This window comes from Malaclemys terrapin, chromosome 2, assembly GCF_027887155.1.
Source record: "Malaclemys terrapin pileata isolate rMalTer1 chromosome 2, rMalTer1.hap1, whole genome shotgun sequence".
NCBI classification, from domain to species: domain Eukaryota; kingdom Metazoa; phylum Chordata; order Testudines; family Emydidae; genus Malaclemys; species Malaclemys terrapin.
In genome coordinates, this window is record NC_071506.1 from 250,342,207 (window position 1) to 250,358,189 (window position 15,983).

At 42.0% G+C, this 15,983-nt stretch overlaps 1 protein-coding gene across 5 annotated transcripts in view; it reads left to right on the forward strand.

Moving 5' to 3' along the window:
* Positions 1-15,983, forward strand: part of MLLT10 (MLLT10 histone lysine methyltransferase DOT1L cofactor) — a 209,436-nt gene that overhangs the window by 62,478 nt on the left and 130,975 nt on the right. For 4 of the 5 annotated variants that reach the window (XM_054020656.1, XM_054020659.1, XM_054020657.1 and 1 more), the window contains one exon: positions 9,589-9,692. In XM_054020656.1, the coding sequence (XP_053876631.1) occupies positions 9,589-9,692 (104 nt within the window). Of the gene's footprint in view, positions 1-2,216; positions 2,271-9,588; positions 9,693-15,983 lie in introns of those variants that run through there. The other variant, XM_054020661.1, reaches the window with a different exon arrangement.

A 15,983-nucleotide genomic window follows, 5' to 3' on the forward strand; every position in this document is an offset into this window, starting at 1 on the left:
ATTTCTTCCTGGAAAAAAAAAAAAAACCTGCTAACCGGGAACCTGCTGTTCTGTTTGTCTTCCACCAAGTACCGGCCGCTGCGACTGGCTACCTTCCTCCTGGCTTGAGACGATCTCCTGGCTGCATGGCTCCAGGGATTCCGGGGTGTCTCCATCCAGCCCACCACCATCACTCCCATTTTCCTCCTCCTCCTCCCCCCCCCCCCCACCAGCTCTGAAGTGTCCATGGTGATGCTCGGAGTGGAGGTGGGGTTAACCCCAAGTATCGCATCCAGCTCTTTGTAGAATTGGCAGGTCACAGGGGGAGCACCCGAGCGGCTGTTTGCATCGCGGGCTTTGCGGTAGGCACTCCGCTGCTCCTTCACTTTAATCCTGCACTGCAGGGCGTCACAGTCATGGCCCGTTTCCATCATGTCCTTTGATACCTTCCTGAAGGTATCGTAATTCCTACGGCTGGAACGCAGCTGGGACTGTACAGCTTCCTCCCCACAAATACTGATGAGGTCCAGCAACTCGCCATTGCTCCATGCTGGGGCTCGCTTGGCACGTGGAGGCATGGTCACCTGGAAAGATTTGCTGATAGCACTCCACACTACGCCGGGCTGAGCAAACAGGAAGGGGATTTTTAAAATTCCCGGGGAACGTAAAGGGTCGGTCACATGGTTGGTTACCTGAGGCCAAGGCAGTAGAGTTTGAACTAATGACCAGAGTGGCTAGAACAGGCATTGTGGGATACTGCCGAATAATTCTGGAGGCCATTCACAGCGCATTGGGTGGCCACAGCGCTGCAGCGGCAGCGCAATACTTGCTATTCCTCTCGGAGAGGTGGAGTACATGCAGCGCTGCAACTGCCTTGCCAGTGTGGAGGGAGAGTGTTTTACAGCGCTGTAACTCGCAAGTGTAGCCAAGGCCTAAATCCCCTTTTTTGTCTGACAAATACAGAGGTGTTAACTGGCCACTTCACCTTGAATGGTCTCTTACAATGTGTTAACTACTTATGCTAAACAATCTGTTCCACTTTATATTTAGCTATGACACTGTAATTACCTTTCCCAGACCTGAAGAAGAAGCTCTGTGTAAGCTGGAAAGCTTCTGGCCTTGGCTACACTCAGGATTTCTCAGTGCTGCCACGGCAGCGCTGTGAAGCGCAAGTGTAGTTGCTCCGCCAGCGCTGCGAGAGCTCTCTCACAGCGCTGTAAGTACTCCACCTCTCCGAGGGGAATAGCTTGCAGCGCTGCGAGCGAGCGTGCAGCACTGCAGGCTCTGATTACATTTGTGCTTTACAGCGCTGTACTTGCTGCGCTGGGGGGGGGGGGGGGGGTTCACACCCCTGAGTGCAGCAAGTTGCAGCGCTGTACAGCGCCAGTGTAGCAAAGGCCTTTGTCTTTCACTAACAGGAGTTAGTCCAATAGAAGATATTTCCTCACCCATCTTGTTTCTCATCCTTGTCAGGGTAGATTTCAGCTATGGTCTTTGGGAATTTTATGTTAATTTTCTTTTATTAGGGCTGAGACTTCTTACTTTAACCAATCCTCAGCCTATGAAATCCACTTGTCTACTCTGTTTAGTAATGCATTATTTGAGTCAGGTTATTACTCTTAAATACTGCAAAATTTTGTGAGCGTATAGCTGAGAATAGTGGACTCGTCAGTGGCAGAAGCAGTACCATAGTGAAATGCCTGCCAGTATCCTTGCTTTTAAGCTGAATCTTTCAGTAGTTTTTATAAACTGGCTGCTCTAAATTACTTAGACTGAACTATGATATACAAGCTCCACTAGATGAATATTGCTGTAATAGTACCTTTCTTTGTGATGTGTCCTTTGCAGAAAATATGCTTCTTTCATAAATATAATTTATAACTTTTGTGAAAGACTTCTGTTGTAAGTGAATAAACACAATGCAAAGCTGTTTGATTTTAAAGGAAAGTTGTCAAAGCAAAAAACTTATTTCCATCTGAAAATTGTATTTACTCTCATTCTGAGTAGCCCGTAAGGTTACTATAAGTGAGAGATTAAAAATATTTTAATGTATTTTTTTAGTCTTTGTTCATTTGACAGTAACTTTTGCAGTTTGTTAATGGTGTACATCTTTTCCAGGCTCTGTAAGAAGGTTTTTAACAGCTATATCAAAACTAATACTGAAGAGGCAGTAGACAGGAGTGTGCCCAGAGAAAGTGGGTGGAGGAGGAATATGCCCTGAGTATGTTTGGTGTCTTTCTGCTTGCCCAAAAAGAGTCTTTGAAATATCAACAGGGGAGCAGAAACAAAATGTATGTCAACTTATTTTTTAAAGTAGTTAAAACAATTCAGGATGGATTATTTAAAGGGTGCTTGATCAATTTAACAAAATCAGGTTGAGTGACCCTTTCATTTAAAATCTATTTTTATCACACATGACAGTATATCAGTTAAATCTTACTTGTAAGTAATCTCTAAAAATTTCCTTCATTTATTTTTCTATTTAAAATTTAAAACATTTTAACTTCACACAAATGTACTCATTTGGTTTTTATACTGAACTATGTAGAAGCTTTTAATCCAGACTCTGCCAGTTTGAAGTGCATGCTCTTTGGGGAATGGGAAAAGGCTGCTTTTTCTGAAATGTAGGTATTGCGGAAAGCCCTTAAAAATAACTGTAGCAATGTTTTGAAAAAATGTAAATTTATAACCAAGGAAAAATGTTCTGGATTGCCTTTTTAAAAGGCTGCCAACTTCAGACTGTGTGTTTGCCAAATTGGCACAATTCAAACTGAAGTAGGTAATTTAGGAAGATCCTCTAGAGATTTTTACTTTCCTACAGAGTTCTAAGTAGGTTGTGTATATTCAATTAAGTCTAAATAGAAAAATAATAGGAATTGTACAGATTTATAGTTGTCATGGTATGTTGATACATAGAAGGATGCATGTCATGCAACCTTTACAGCAATGAGGGTTGCATTGGCAATTTGACAGAAGTCTGAGGATGGTACCTAATTTACATATACATTTACATTGGATTTTTGTTAAAGATAAATGCATGCTATTATTTATTTATAGAACAGTGCTTTACATAATACAATAATCTTGAACAGAAGACAAAATATATTTGTTGCTAAAGGGGAAGATGATGATAATAATTATAGGAAAAGTCTGGCCACGTAAGTACTTCCAACAAGGTCTGCACAGCTAGTAGCCCTCTCATGTAAGTGGATATTTGTTACTCTTTGGACACTTTACAGACTGGATCATTTCAAATCAGTTCATTTTACCTGAACTTTGATAATCTCATTCCTCAGATTCAGCTGAAAATGTGAAAAACTTTTTTTTTTTTATCCCTTTTGGAAACTTCTGCTGTGTTGATCAGATAAATCTGGAGCTTCTTGATCTTCTCCACGGGTAGGCAACCTATAGCATGCATGCCAAAGGTGGCACGCAAGCTGATTTTCAGTGGCACGCTCACTACCCGGGACCTGGCTACTGGTCCGGGGGGGCTCTGCATTTTAATTTAATTTTAAATGAAGCTTCTTAAACATTTTAAAAACCTTATTTACTTTACATACAACAATAGTTTAGTTTTATATATTATAGACTTACAGAAAGAAACCTTCTAAAAACGTTAAAATGTATTACTGGCACGCGAAACCTTAAATTAGAGTGAATTAATGAAGACTCGGCACACCACTTCTGAAAGGTTGCCGACCCCTGATCTACTCAGTAGTAGGGGCAGCTGTCATACTTATATTTATTTGAGTGTTTTCTGGGAAATTGGAAAGTTTGAGCTTCTGCTGAAGCTTGGAGATCTGTAAGCAAAGAACTCTTACTCCCTTGATAGTTGTGTGCAGTTAGATGCAAAATGGTCCTTTCTCCAGTTTGGTGCCAAAAGCTTTGGATTTGTTCTGATTATCTAGCTCAATAGGCAGGATCTACTATCACAGTTTAGGGTTAGCTGCACCTTTGACCCCTCTAAATCTGAGTGCAACTCCCTCAGTTGTTAGGCCTGTTGCCATCACCTGTCTTGGGGTGGACTCTTGTGATTCTCCTACTCTGTGGACTAGTTCCTGAGATACTGTAGTAGCCTGTGTACCGACCATGATTCCGCAGCAGTTTAAACTGGATTTGAATGCTTCAAGTCTTCCCTTGAGGAGTTGTGACGTGTGTGTGTATACACAGTCACCAAAATGGTATTTTCAAAATAAATTTTTGTTTAATCTCAACAGTAGGAACAAAACATAACAGAAGCTAAAGGGGTTTTATCATAACAAATAGTCTATAGGCATATCTGTTTTATGTAAAGTAGGTAGGCCTAATATATCCAGCTAATCCTTATTCTGGGAACTAGGGTTCAATCTGCTTGCCCACAGTCCCTCTCTCTCTCCCCCTGTACTTCAGAGGTAAACCTTTTATCAGTCCATAAATTCTTTGTCTCACTGTATGTCTTGAGCTGGTCAAACCAGTTTACGTAGCCCACCAGAGGGGTTGGGGGTTGTCTCCAATTAGTTGGTTCTTGGCATTGTTCTTTAAGTGTCAGTAAATGGTGATCACAGAAGAGTTTGTCTGCTTTCCTGCTTATGTGCTGGAGCTAATCCCTGGTAATCATATAGTCTCAACACAATAATAGGCAGATGAAACATCTAACATTAATAAAATATTACCGGTGTCTCTGACATCCTTCGCATCTACTTTCTTTTTCAAGAGCAATATTAAGGGAGCACAGAATGAGGACCATGATTTGAATAGCTCAGAGATGGAAAACTTTCTCAAACATTTCGCTATCATGACCCCATTTAATTCATTATTTCCTCCAAGAACCCCAGACAGCATAGAGGATGTCACTTTGAAGAGCAAAATGGCATCCTCTGTACAACGTGACCTCACCCACACTATTCCAGTGAGATCACGCTCCATGGAGGACAGCATTTTGTAGAGTAAAATGGCATCCTCTGCCTTTCATGACCTCATACGCACCGTATGTGTAAGGCCACATAGAGGATACTGTTTTGCTCTACAAAATGGCATCCTCTGCACTACATGACTACTACTACTATGTATTTTGCATGCAAGTTCATGCTGTGTGGAGGATGCTATTTTGTAGAGCAAAATGGCGTCCTCCATGCATCGTGATCTCGTACGTACAAGGTCACGCTGTCCAGAGCAAAATGGCATCCTCTGCACACTAGGGATTACCACAACCCCATCTGCTGATATTGTGACTCTATTTGGGATCGTGACCCACAGTTTGGGAACCCCTGCTCTAAACTGTGTGTTGTTAAGTCATAATGGATAAGTCTATTGGCTGAATATTTCTCCTAAACTGGTCAGTGTTAAGGTAGTTAAGAGTGTTGAAATTTCAAATTGTCCTTATTACACCTCAGAGTTAAGACCTATTGGTTAATAGTGGTAGGTCATAGTTTTGAGCTGTTGTTTCATGCTAACAGTCTAGTTTTAAAAGGCTTCACAACTGTAAGGGTTAGAAAGTTTATTTAAAATGAATGATTACATTCTGCAAAAACTGAGAAATGATCAGCGCTCACAAGGAATAACTTTCTTGGATGCATGGGTGCTGTGTGTAGCACATCATAACTACGACCTGTGCAGTCCTCAGAAGAAAATGTTTTTAAGTTAATTTTTGTTAACAGGTTTTATTTCTCCCCCCAAATTTGGAAACTTTTCCAAAGAGATATTAAAAATCTCTTCCAGCGGATAAGCAAACACAGTAATGCAAAGTGTTTAATTGGGGGAAAAAAAAGGCCTCTGATATTTCTGTTTTGCTCCAAGCATAGCATCCTTGTTTAACTGGGAGCTTTGTCCCACTTGATCAGTTAGTTTATTGCCATTTGCTATCTCACTGGAGGTCCAGGGATGGAGGAGAGTTTAAGAGCTCTTCTCCTCCATCAGTACTAAGGAATGACTGATGCTTTTCTGGGTATTGGTGAAGGAGTACATAGGTTGCTACAGTTCAGGCATCTAAAATCTTAATTGGGGTCAGGGAGAGGTCGAACTAATATATGGACAGTTGAATTGACTTTGCAAAGTCCTGGGCTACTACCACATGAAGGGAACTTGTATCTTTTGTGTCCTGTCTCTTGGTGCTATAGACTGAACAGAGTACTGTAGAAGTTCGGCTTGAGATTTGACTTTTAGCCCTTGAAGCAAAGGGAAAGTGTGGTGTGTTTGGTTGCTTTACGCCAAACTCAGAGTACTCAGAGTTTTTACGGCTAGTGTGTAGGAAGAGTTGAATTATGCTGAACTTGTTATAAATTGTAGCTAATCTATGGCATTGTTTTGTAAACCTGTTTATAATGCAGTTCTTCAGTCATTTATCATGTTGTAATGCAGTTCTTCAGTCATTATCATAGTTTGGCCATTTAGTTTGGTCATTAGTTTAAATGGTGCTTAGGCACAATTTTTAAATGTAGTTCAAAATCCTAAATAGACAGGACCTATATCCATACTGAATAGATGTTTGTATAATTTCTTTTACTGGGATTTATTTAAGGAAAAACAACTAGAATAATGCTTAGAAAATTTCTGGGCAGTAAAGTAATACATTAGTAGCTGGATCTTGTGTCTTACGGATTTTGCTAGAACTTAAGTTTTCTGTTAATGGAAATGTTCAAACAAAACAAAGGATTTACTATCGAAGTACATTTCAAAAGCAAGAAAACTTGTTAGATGGTGACCTTGCTTTTTCTTAATACATAAGTATTGAAGGTCATGTGATACTCATTCGGCGTTGGAACAGCAAGTGATCTCAGGTACTATGTGAACTGTAATCTTGATGTACTTGGTGAGTGAGATAAGGAATTGGTAAAATCATTTCCAGATCAGAGGCCCCTCAACTAGTTCTTGTCTAGACTAGGATTTAAGGTGTGATGTTAGCTAATTATGCTTTTTAAAAGTCTAGTGGAGACCAAACACATGGCCTTGTCTACACTTGATTCTGTAAAACATTTTAATTTGAATGCTACCTAATATATGCTAATAGCACACCTTAAATTCTAGTCCAGACAAGACCATAAAAAGCCGTTCTATCCTTAACTCAGAATTTCATTGATTTATTAGTCTTTATCTACTGTATTTTGTTTTAGTTTGTATATTTTTCTGGGTATTTTTTTTTTGTTCACCTCTTTTTATACACTTTTTTCTTAAATTGTACCTCCATTATATTTGCCCCCATATTTCTCATTTATTCCCTTTTGCTCCACTCAAGTGTAGTCATACGTAAGCATTAGTGTGATTTCCTTTTCTTCAATGTAAATATATGATATAGTTTAAACAAAGGAGATATTGAAAAACAGAAGCAAACAAAAGTTGCTTCCCATCCTTTTTCTGCTGGGGGAAGAGGGAGTGCAAAAGGGACAGTTTGTGTGGACCCACATTTGAGAGTCCCCCAAAACCAAGTGATGATAGGATCCAGCATGCAGGGTCATAGTGCCACTTGGGTTTGGCCTGACCTGGCCTTCCCTGTATCACAGAGGAGGGGCAAGCGAAACCTGAGTGGTGCTGCAGCCTATGCACCAGGACGCAATGCCACTCACTGAAATTTGGCTTGGCAGTGCCTCTGTCAAAATGGCCTTGTACTGCCCCGTGTGCATGTGAGAATTTTGTTTTTATGGCCATCTTTTATTTTTGGTGTGTCCAAATCAGAGGATGCTTCCATGAAGGATTTCTAGTTGAAATTGTTTTCATTTTGTTTATGCAACAGATTGGGTCCTACCAAATTCACAGTCCATTTTGGTCAATTTCACAGTCGTAGGATTTTAAAAATCGTAAATTTCATGATTTCAGCTATTTTAATCTGAAATTCCATGGTGGTGTAATTGTAGGGGTACTGACCCAAAAAGGAGTTGTGGGGCAGGTCACAAGGTTATTGTAGGGGGTGTTGCAGTACTGCTACCCTTACTTCTGCGCTGCTGGTGGTGGTGGTGCTGCCCTTAGAGCTGGGCAGCTAGAGAGTTGCAGTTGCTGGCCAGGAGCCCAGCTCTGAAGGCAGAGCCGCCATCAGCAGTAGCGCAGAAGTAAAGCTGGCATGGTATGGTATTGCCAACCTTATTTCTGTGCTGCTGTCTGAAGAGCTGGGCCCTCAGTCAGCAGCTGCTGCTCTCTGGCCACCCAGCTCTGAAGGCAGTGCAGAATTAAGGTGGCAATATCGCAACCCCCCTAAAATAACCTTGCGACCGCCCTGCAACTCCCTTTTGGTTCAGGACTCCCAATTTGAGAAACGCTGGTCTCCTCTGTGAAATCTGTATAGTATAGGCTATAGACCGGATTTCACGGGGAGACCAGATTTCACAGTCGGTCACCCAGTTTTCATGGCTGTGAATTTGGTAGTGCCCTAGCAATAGGCTGCAACTATACTATAAACATAGAACAGCAGAATCTCTTAATTTACACTTCATTAATCAGCACACCCCAATATTTATATGATAAAAAAACAGTTGTTTCACACACTTCTCACCAAAGCTTTAATTAGGAGAAGCTATAGTGAAGTCCACTATAATTAAGCCTTCATTATTTTAGAAAATACATTGTAGCATGTGTACTAATATATTAAGTATTTATAATTACAATTACAAACACACCTGTCAAATAATGAAATATATTTTGATGGATTATTTTTGTTCTTTTTGATTATTCACTTAATTGATAATTTGCAAAATTAAATAAATTGCTATAGGTCTCTCTAATTACTGTGCATTCGGTGAGATTCTGTAATGACATTTTTAGAAATCTGAAAATCTGCTTTAAATCTAACTTGTTCTTTGGCCTTTCAAATGAGTTTAGGATCCTGAATTAAACTCAATTTAAACAAGGTTCCAGCTAGACTAGTTTCTAACCAGGTGGTTATAAGGCTGTGCTGTTTTAGACTCATATTTAAATAAAAACTGTGTTGAATAGCATTATTAAACTTGGTTAAAGGCCTTTGAACCTCATGTAGGCTTGGAGACATATTGTGAGACTTCTGAAAATCTATTTCCACTTATTTGTATGTAAATATGCATTGCATAAAATTATTAAGCTTAACTTTAAATAGGAAGCTTCTCTGGACATACACTAGGGTGTCCTACTTGTTTATACGGTATCTAGCATAATTAGACATTGATCCTGACTGGAATTTCTAAGTGCTACTACGATACTGCTACTAATAACTATATTTATAAGCAAACATATGAGAGTAATTCAGTGATTTGAAGGAATGAACACAGGGTTGGGGAGTTCGGAAAATCTTGATTTCTAATCACGTGTTAGCCATTGGCTGTTTGGCCATTAGACAAGTTAAGTTCTCTGCATCAGTATTCCCCATCTTTAAAATTAGAATAATAGTGAATTAGGATAATACAGAGGTGGTGTGTAGATTTAGTTAATTTAATGTTTATACAGCACTTAGAAAAGGTAAAGTGCTATGCAAATCCTAAACAGTGTATATAACAATCTGCTTTAAAAAATTGTGATTAGGCTGTGTAAAGGAGTCCTCAAGTAAGCTTGACTACAAGATTGAGAAAATCAATTTGTCCTTGTAGCACATCAAATAAAATACCTCCTGTGAGTAACACAAAAATAATTTGGGTACTTTGTATGATATGTTAATACTTTTTTTTTCTTTAATAGACGTGCTATATTTGTGATGAACAAGGCAGAGAAAGCAAAGCAGCAACTGGTGCTTGCATGACATGTAACAAACATGGATGTCGACAAGCTTTCCATGTAACATGGTAAGTATATATTATTATGTAATGTGCCAGAAATCCTTAAAAAAAAAAACAAAACAAAACAAAAAAAACCCTGGAGAACACAGTGCCAAAATGAACAAACAGTTTATTCCTGGTATTTCTGAGGCTAGGTCTACACTTGAGGGAGGCGGGGGGGCGGGGTCGATCCTATTCGACTTACCCCGCTGTGAGGATGGCAGCAAATCGACCGCCGCGGCTCCCCCGTCGACAGCGCTTACTCCTCCTGACGAGGTGGGAGTACGAGCGTCGATTCGGGGATCGATTTATCCGTCTAGATGAGACCCGATAAATCGATCCCCGAGAGATGGATTTCTACCCGCCGATCCAGGTGAGTAATGTAGACTAATACTGTGGCACCTTAGTGAGAGACCAGGCTTAATGCTGGATTTTTTTCTCATTGACATGAGTGCCGTTTTTTCTGGCTAAATATGGCAAATTTTATAGGGCAACATTACATGCCATAAACACATTTTAGAGGCCAGAGTCAACCAGTGTTTTATAAGATGCTAGAAATAATGCAGAGAATCGTTCTTTTTCAAACGATGATCCTTATGTGTATTCCACTGTGGATGTGCACATGTGCTCGACGAAAAGATCCTTGTTAGCAGTGTCCATTAGTCTGTACCTGTATCCCTCTCTGCTTCTCATTATCTGAACTGAGGGCATAAGGGGTGGTGTAGACTGACCACCTCTTCAATTCCTTTCTGCTGCTTGGGGTGTGAGATGGAACCTCTTCAGTGTCCGCAGAAGTTGCTAGTTGCTTGTGCGTTGAACTGTAAATATTTGTAAATACATTTTAGATAATTTTTGTAGTTAATTAGTGTAATTATTAATAGGGCTTAGGTCTCTCCCTCCTCCTGCCTCTCCACCAGGGTGACTAGGCCCAAGATCCTGGAATTCAAGACCTATGTTTCCTGCCTCCTGGGCCTTCCTTGTCAGTAACGACCACCTCAGATGCCTCTGCTGCCTTGGGGAAGCTCACATCCCATTCAAAGGCGCTATTAACTGATCCTTTCCAAGCTGAACCCGTCAAGCCTCTTAGTGCAGGCTTCAGAGATTCCTGATGGATTGTGCTATGAGGCCCCAGTCCAACCCTGGTTTGTCAGACTCCCCTGTATATTGGTTGGAGTCACCAAGGAGCGCCCTTCCAAAAACTGAGATCTCTGGCTCTGGGGCTAATAAGAGTAGAGCTAAAGACTCCTCCAAACAGGCATGAGGAGGATAGAAAACACTCTTGCAAGAAGCTAGAGAAATCTTCCTCAGTTTCTCATCCAAGAAGAGGACCTCTTCTCCAACACCTTCCAAGTTGGGTGAGACTCTGCACCCAGGATACGAGAGCGTCAGGAGCTCACAGGGAGCATGGTACTGGTCTCCTAGCTCCAGAGAGCAGGAATGCCCTGAAACCAGCATTAACAACAGAAACAGGACTGTCCCCAGCATCAGCAAGAGAGAAACGGTATGGATGTTGCCCACATTGATAGTACTGTTGCACCATGTTAAGGAGTTGTCAGTACCAAAGACCACAATGAGACCAACACCGCCAGTGCAGTATACTCCATCCCCTTTCTTCTGAGAAGGATGCTCTGCCCCTGAGGACATTGCTCTCCAGGAGAGCTTCATGGAGATGTTCCTGTAGGATTTCTGCTCCATCCCCGGACACGTTAACAGACTTTTCCAGTAGCTATACTGGCCGCGAATGCATCCCAAATCTTTAGGGCAAATTAATCATTGAACACTCTTGCTTTTAAACCCTGTATTATATTTACAAAGGTACACTCACCGGAAGTGCCTTCTCTGGCTTCGTGGTCCGGGAGCCCGAGGGTTCAGATGGTATTGGCTCCAGGGTGATGAACAGTTCCTGGCTGTTGGGGAGAAGGGATTCTCTGCTTGCCTGCTGTGTGCGATCCTCAACCACTTCCTCCTCCTCCTCCTCCTCATCTTCATCCACAAAATCCTCCTCCCTGTTGTATGAGACTCCCCCTTTGCAGGTGTCCACGGACAGTAGTGGGGGTAGTGGTAGGGGCTCCCTCTAGAATTGCATGCAGCTCATCATAGAAGCAGCATGTATGGGGCTCTGACCCGGAGCGACTGTTTGCCTCCTTTGTTTTTTGATAGGTTTGCCTGAGCTCCTTAATTTTCACGCGGCACTGCTGTGTCCCTGTTGTAGGCTCTGCCCATCATGCCCTTGGAGATTTTGGCATATATATTGGCATTTCGTCTTTTGGAACGGAGTTCTGCCTGCACAAATTCTTCTCCCCATACAGCGATCAGATCCAGTACCTCCCATTAGCTCCATGCTGGAGCTCTTTTGTGATTCTGGGACTGCATGGTCACCTGTGCTGATCAGCTCGCCACGCTGGCCAAACAGGAAATGAAATTCAAAAGTTCCCAGGGCTTTTCCTGTCTACCTGGCCAGTGCATCTGAGTTGAGAGTGCTGTCCAGAGCGGTCACAATGGAGCACTCTGGGATAGCTCTCAGATCCCAATACCGTCGAATTGCGTCCCCACTACCCCAAATTCGACCCAGTGAGGTCAATTTTAGCGCTAAATCCCTCGTCGGGGAGGAGTACAGAAATCGATTTGAAGAGCCCTTTAAGTCGACAAAACAGGCTTGGTCGTGTGGATGGGTGCGGGGTTAAATCGATGTAACGCTGCTAAATTTGACCTAAACTCATAGTGTAGGCCAGGGCTAAGTGACAACACTCCATTCGCTGGGCATCTACACTCCAGCACTATGGAGGAAATGGCACAGATCTCATTCATACAAGCAGTGATCGGTACCAGCTACATCACAGAATTTCTCTCTTTTCCCCCTCCAGAATCCAGAATTTCTCTCTTTTCCCTGTCCCTCTTCAGGGACCCTTCTCATGAGAGGATGAGAGTCAAGAAGTAGACTCCCCATTCCATCTTGGAGTGACAGAACTAGTACGATTTCAACACAGGGAAAAGGGATTTTACTTGAAATAATTCTCATCTCCCCCATGAAAGCAGAATGGTTTTCAGATGGTTGAATGTTTTCATCCGATGATTAATGTTCAGGATGGTCATCCTGACCGTAACAATTCCCTCACTGAACAAGGGTTCACATCTTTCAATTTGGAGGATGTCTACCTTGACATAGACATCCATCTGTTACACAAAATATTCCTGAGAGTCACTGTAGGGCAATACAGAATGTTCCCCTTCGGCCTTGCACTAAGGGTATTCACAAAGGGAATATTGGCAGCGACAGCCTGCTTTTGCTGCTAAGGCTCATTGGTTTTTCCCTACCTCAGCAACTGGTTACTGGTGGGAAATCTTGTGAGGAGGTACAGATAGCAACTTTCTGCATTCATTGGGACTTCAGCTAAACGCAGAAAAGTCCATTTTAGTTCCCACACAAACTGTACATTTTATTTAGGCAACCCTGGATTCTGTCAGTGTCAAAGCTTACCTGCCTCAGCATAGCTTCCAATCTGTAAATTACCTTGTCTACTAGCTTTAACTGAGTCCATACATGTCAGTTCACACTTGTTTCATCCTTCTAGGTCACATGGCTTTGTGTACTTACGTGATACCCTTCATAAGACTTTGCCTTCTGTGTCTGCAGGCTTGGTTATGGCTAGGCTATGTGCTGAGCGAGCAAACAGTCTGAACAAATTAGTTTTGATTCCCTCTCCCCCTTCTGAGTACCAGCTTCTTCTCAGGATGCTTTTCATCCTCCTCCACTTACTAAGAGACTGATCACAGATGATTCCTTGATAGGGTGGCAAGGCCATCTGGATGAACATGTAATACAAAGTACATGGACTCCCCAAGAATCCCAATTGCACATAAATCTTCTGGAGTTACTATTCATTTAAACTCCGCAGGTCCGAATCATGCCTTACAACCTCGTAACAGTGTTCTACTTCAACAAACAAGGGGGAACAAGGTCTTCCCCTCTTTGTATAGAAGTGGTCAATCTTTGGAACTGGTATATTCATCACCAGATCACCCTCTTGGCAGTGCATCTTCCAGAATACACAAGAAGTTAGCAGACCGCCTCAGTAGGCACTTCTCCAGGGACCACGAATGGGAACTACAAGATTCGGTGGTTCAGAACATTTTGACAATGGGGATCCCCCTCTTATAATCTCTTTTCATCTCAGGAGAACAGACAGTGCCCAATCTACTGTTCTGGGTGGCTCAAGGTCAGGGCTCCAAAGGAGACGAGTTTCTAGTTCTATGCTTAAGACAAATAACGTGCCTTCCCACCCATTCCATTCTGACCTTGGGTCCTGAGAAAGATCAAGCAAGAAGGAGTGTTGATGATCCTGATTGCTTTCAGGTGGCCCAGACATTTTGTTTCCCAATATTCCCCAGGTGTCAGCATGTCCATGCATCTGTATCCGACTGTTCCTGGCTCTATTAACCTAGGACAAAGGCAAGATCAAGCATCCCAATCCGGCATCCCTCCACCTAACAGCATGTCATTTGAATGAGCGAGTAACCTAGAAAGACATGCTTAGAAGTGGTTCAATCCATCCTTTACAACAGTAGGAAGGAGTCCACAAGAAAGTACAACATGGCAAAATGGAAAACGTTTTCAATCTGTGTCACCATTATTGGATAACACCAGTGGATTCCCACATCCCTGTCATCTTGGAATCGCTCCTATCCTTAAAAACTTCAGGTCTGTGGGTGCACTTAGGAGCTATCAGCACTTGTCACCCTCTGGTTGACAACCACTCTATCTTCACCCATCCTCTGACCGTATGTTTTCTAATGGACATTGTTAGACGTTTTCCCTGATGCTGAACTCTACCTGGACTTGGGATTTCAGTCTAGTCCTGTCAGCATGAAGGAAGACTCTGTTTGAATCCATAGCACACCTGTTGATGAAGGTTGCTTTTCTGTTGGCCATCATGTCAGCCAAAAGAGTAGGTGAGCTGGGGGCCCTTATGGCTGATCTACCTTACATGGTCTTCCATAGGGATAAAGTCTTCCTGATATTACACTCAAAATACACCCCGAGGTGATCTTAGAATTCCATCTAAATCACACTATTCACTTATTTGTCTTCTTCCCAAGGTCGTATGCCACCAGTGAGAATAGAAACCTTCACTCTGTATGTGTCTGTTGAGGCATGGCATTCTACCTGCAGAGGACTAAATCCTTTAGGAAATCACCTATTTGTTGTTTGTGTTCTTTGCACAATATATAAGAGAAGAAGCAATCTTGTCCCAAAGACTATTCAGATGGATTTCAGGTTGCATCCTGCTCTGTTACAAGCAGATAGGGACCTCTCCTCCGCAAGGGATCAGAGCCCACTTGACTAGAGCACAGGCTGCATCACTAGCCTCACTCCAAGAGGTTGTTCTGGAAATCTGTAAAGCGGCACAATGTGTGATTCTGTTCAGGCTTTCATGAGACATTATGCCCTAAGCATTATGCAGGTATCTACTGCTGACTCATCCTTCGGCAGAGGTGGTACAGCAGGGGTCCTTGCACCCTCCTTCTCAATGAATATGGCTTGTGAATCACTCCCAGTGGAGTACACATAAGGAACAACACTTGAAGAAGAAAGGTAAGTTATTTACCTTCCAGTAACTGGGATTCTTCAAGATGTGTGGTCCTTATCTGTATTCCATTACTTGCCCTCTTTCCCCTCTGCAGCAGAGCCTTATACTAGGTTATTCATAGTAGAAAGGTACCGGAGAAAGAGTTTGTACACACCACACCTTATGCCGTTGGTTTGGAATGTGAGGAGAGATGAAGGGGCACAGGCATGAACCAACAGTCAGGGCTAGCAAATTTCTTCTAGTCTCAAGTGCATGGAGAACGTGTGCACCCCCACTGGAATAAAGATAGGGACCATACATCTTGAAGAGCCAGTTACTGGAATGTAAAGAGCCAGTTACTGGAATGTAAATAATCTTTCTTTTCCACTTCCAGTTTAGCTTATTAAAGCTTTACTTTGAGCAGTCTCAACTATCAAAGGATAACTTGTATATACAGTTTATTCAAAACCGCAACAAATTATGAAAAATTTTCTCGAGTTTATATATTGTGTATATAAATTCTTGCTGCATCTATTCTGCTGTAGCATATTGTCTAGATGCAAATTCTCTGGTTTTATCCTCTTTCTTTAAGCAGTGCAGCATTATGTTTCAGCATTCATCATTTGTTTGTGTGTGCTAGTCCACAGTGCAATTGCAATATTTTGCCAAATCAGTGAAATGTTATTTAACTAGCCTAAGATGAATTACACTTTTTTCTCAGTCCAGTCAAGCTCATTTTTCATATGTATCT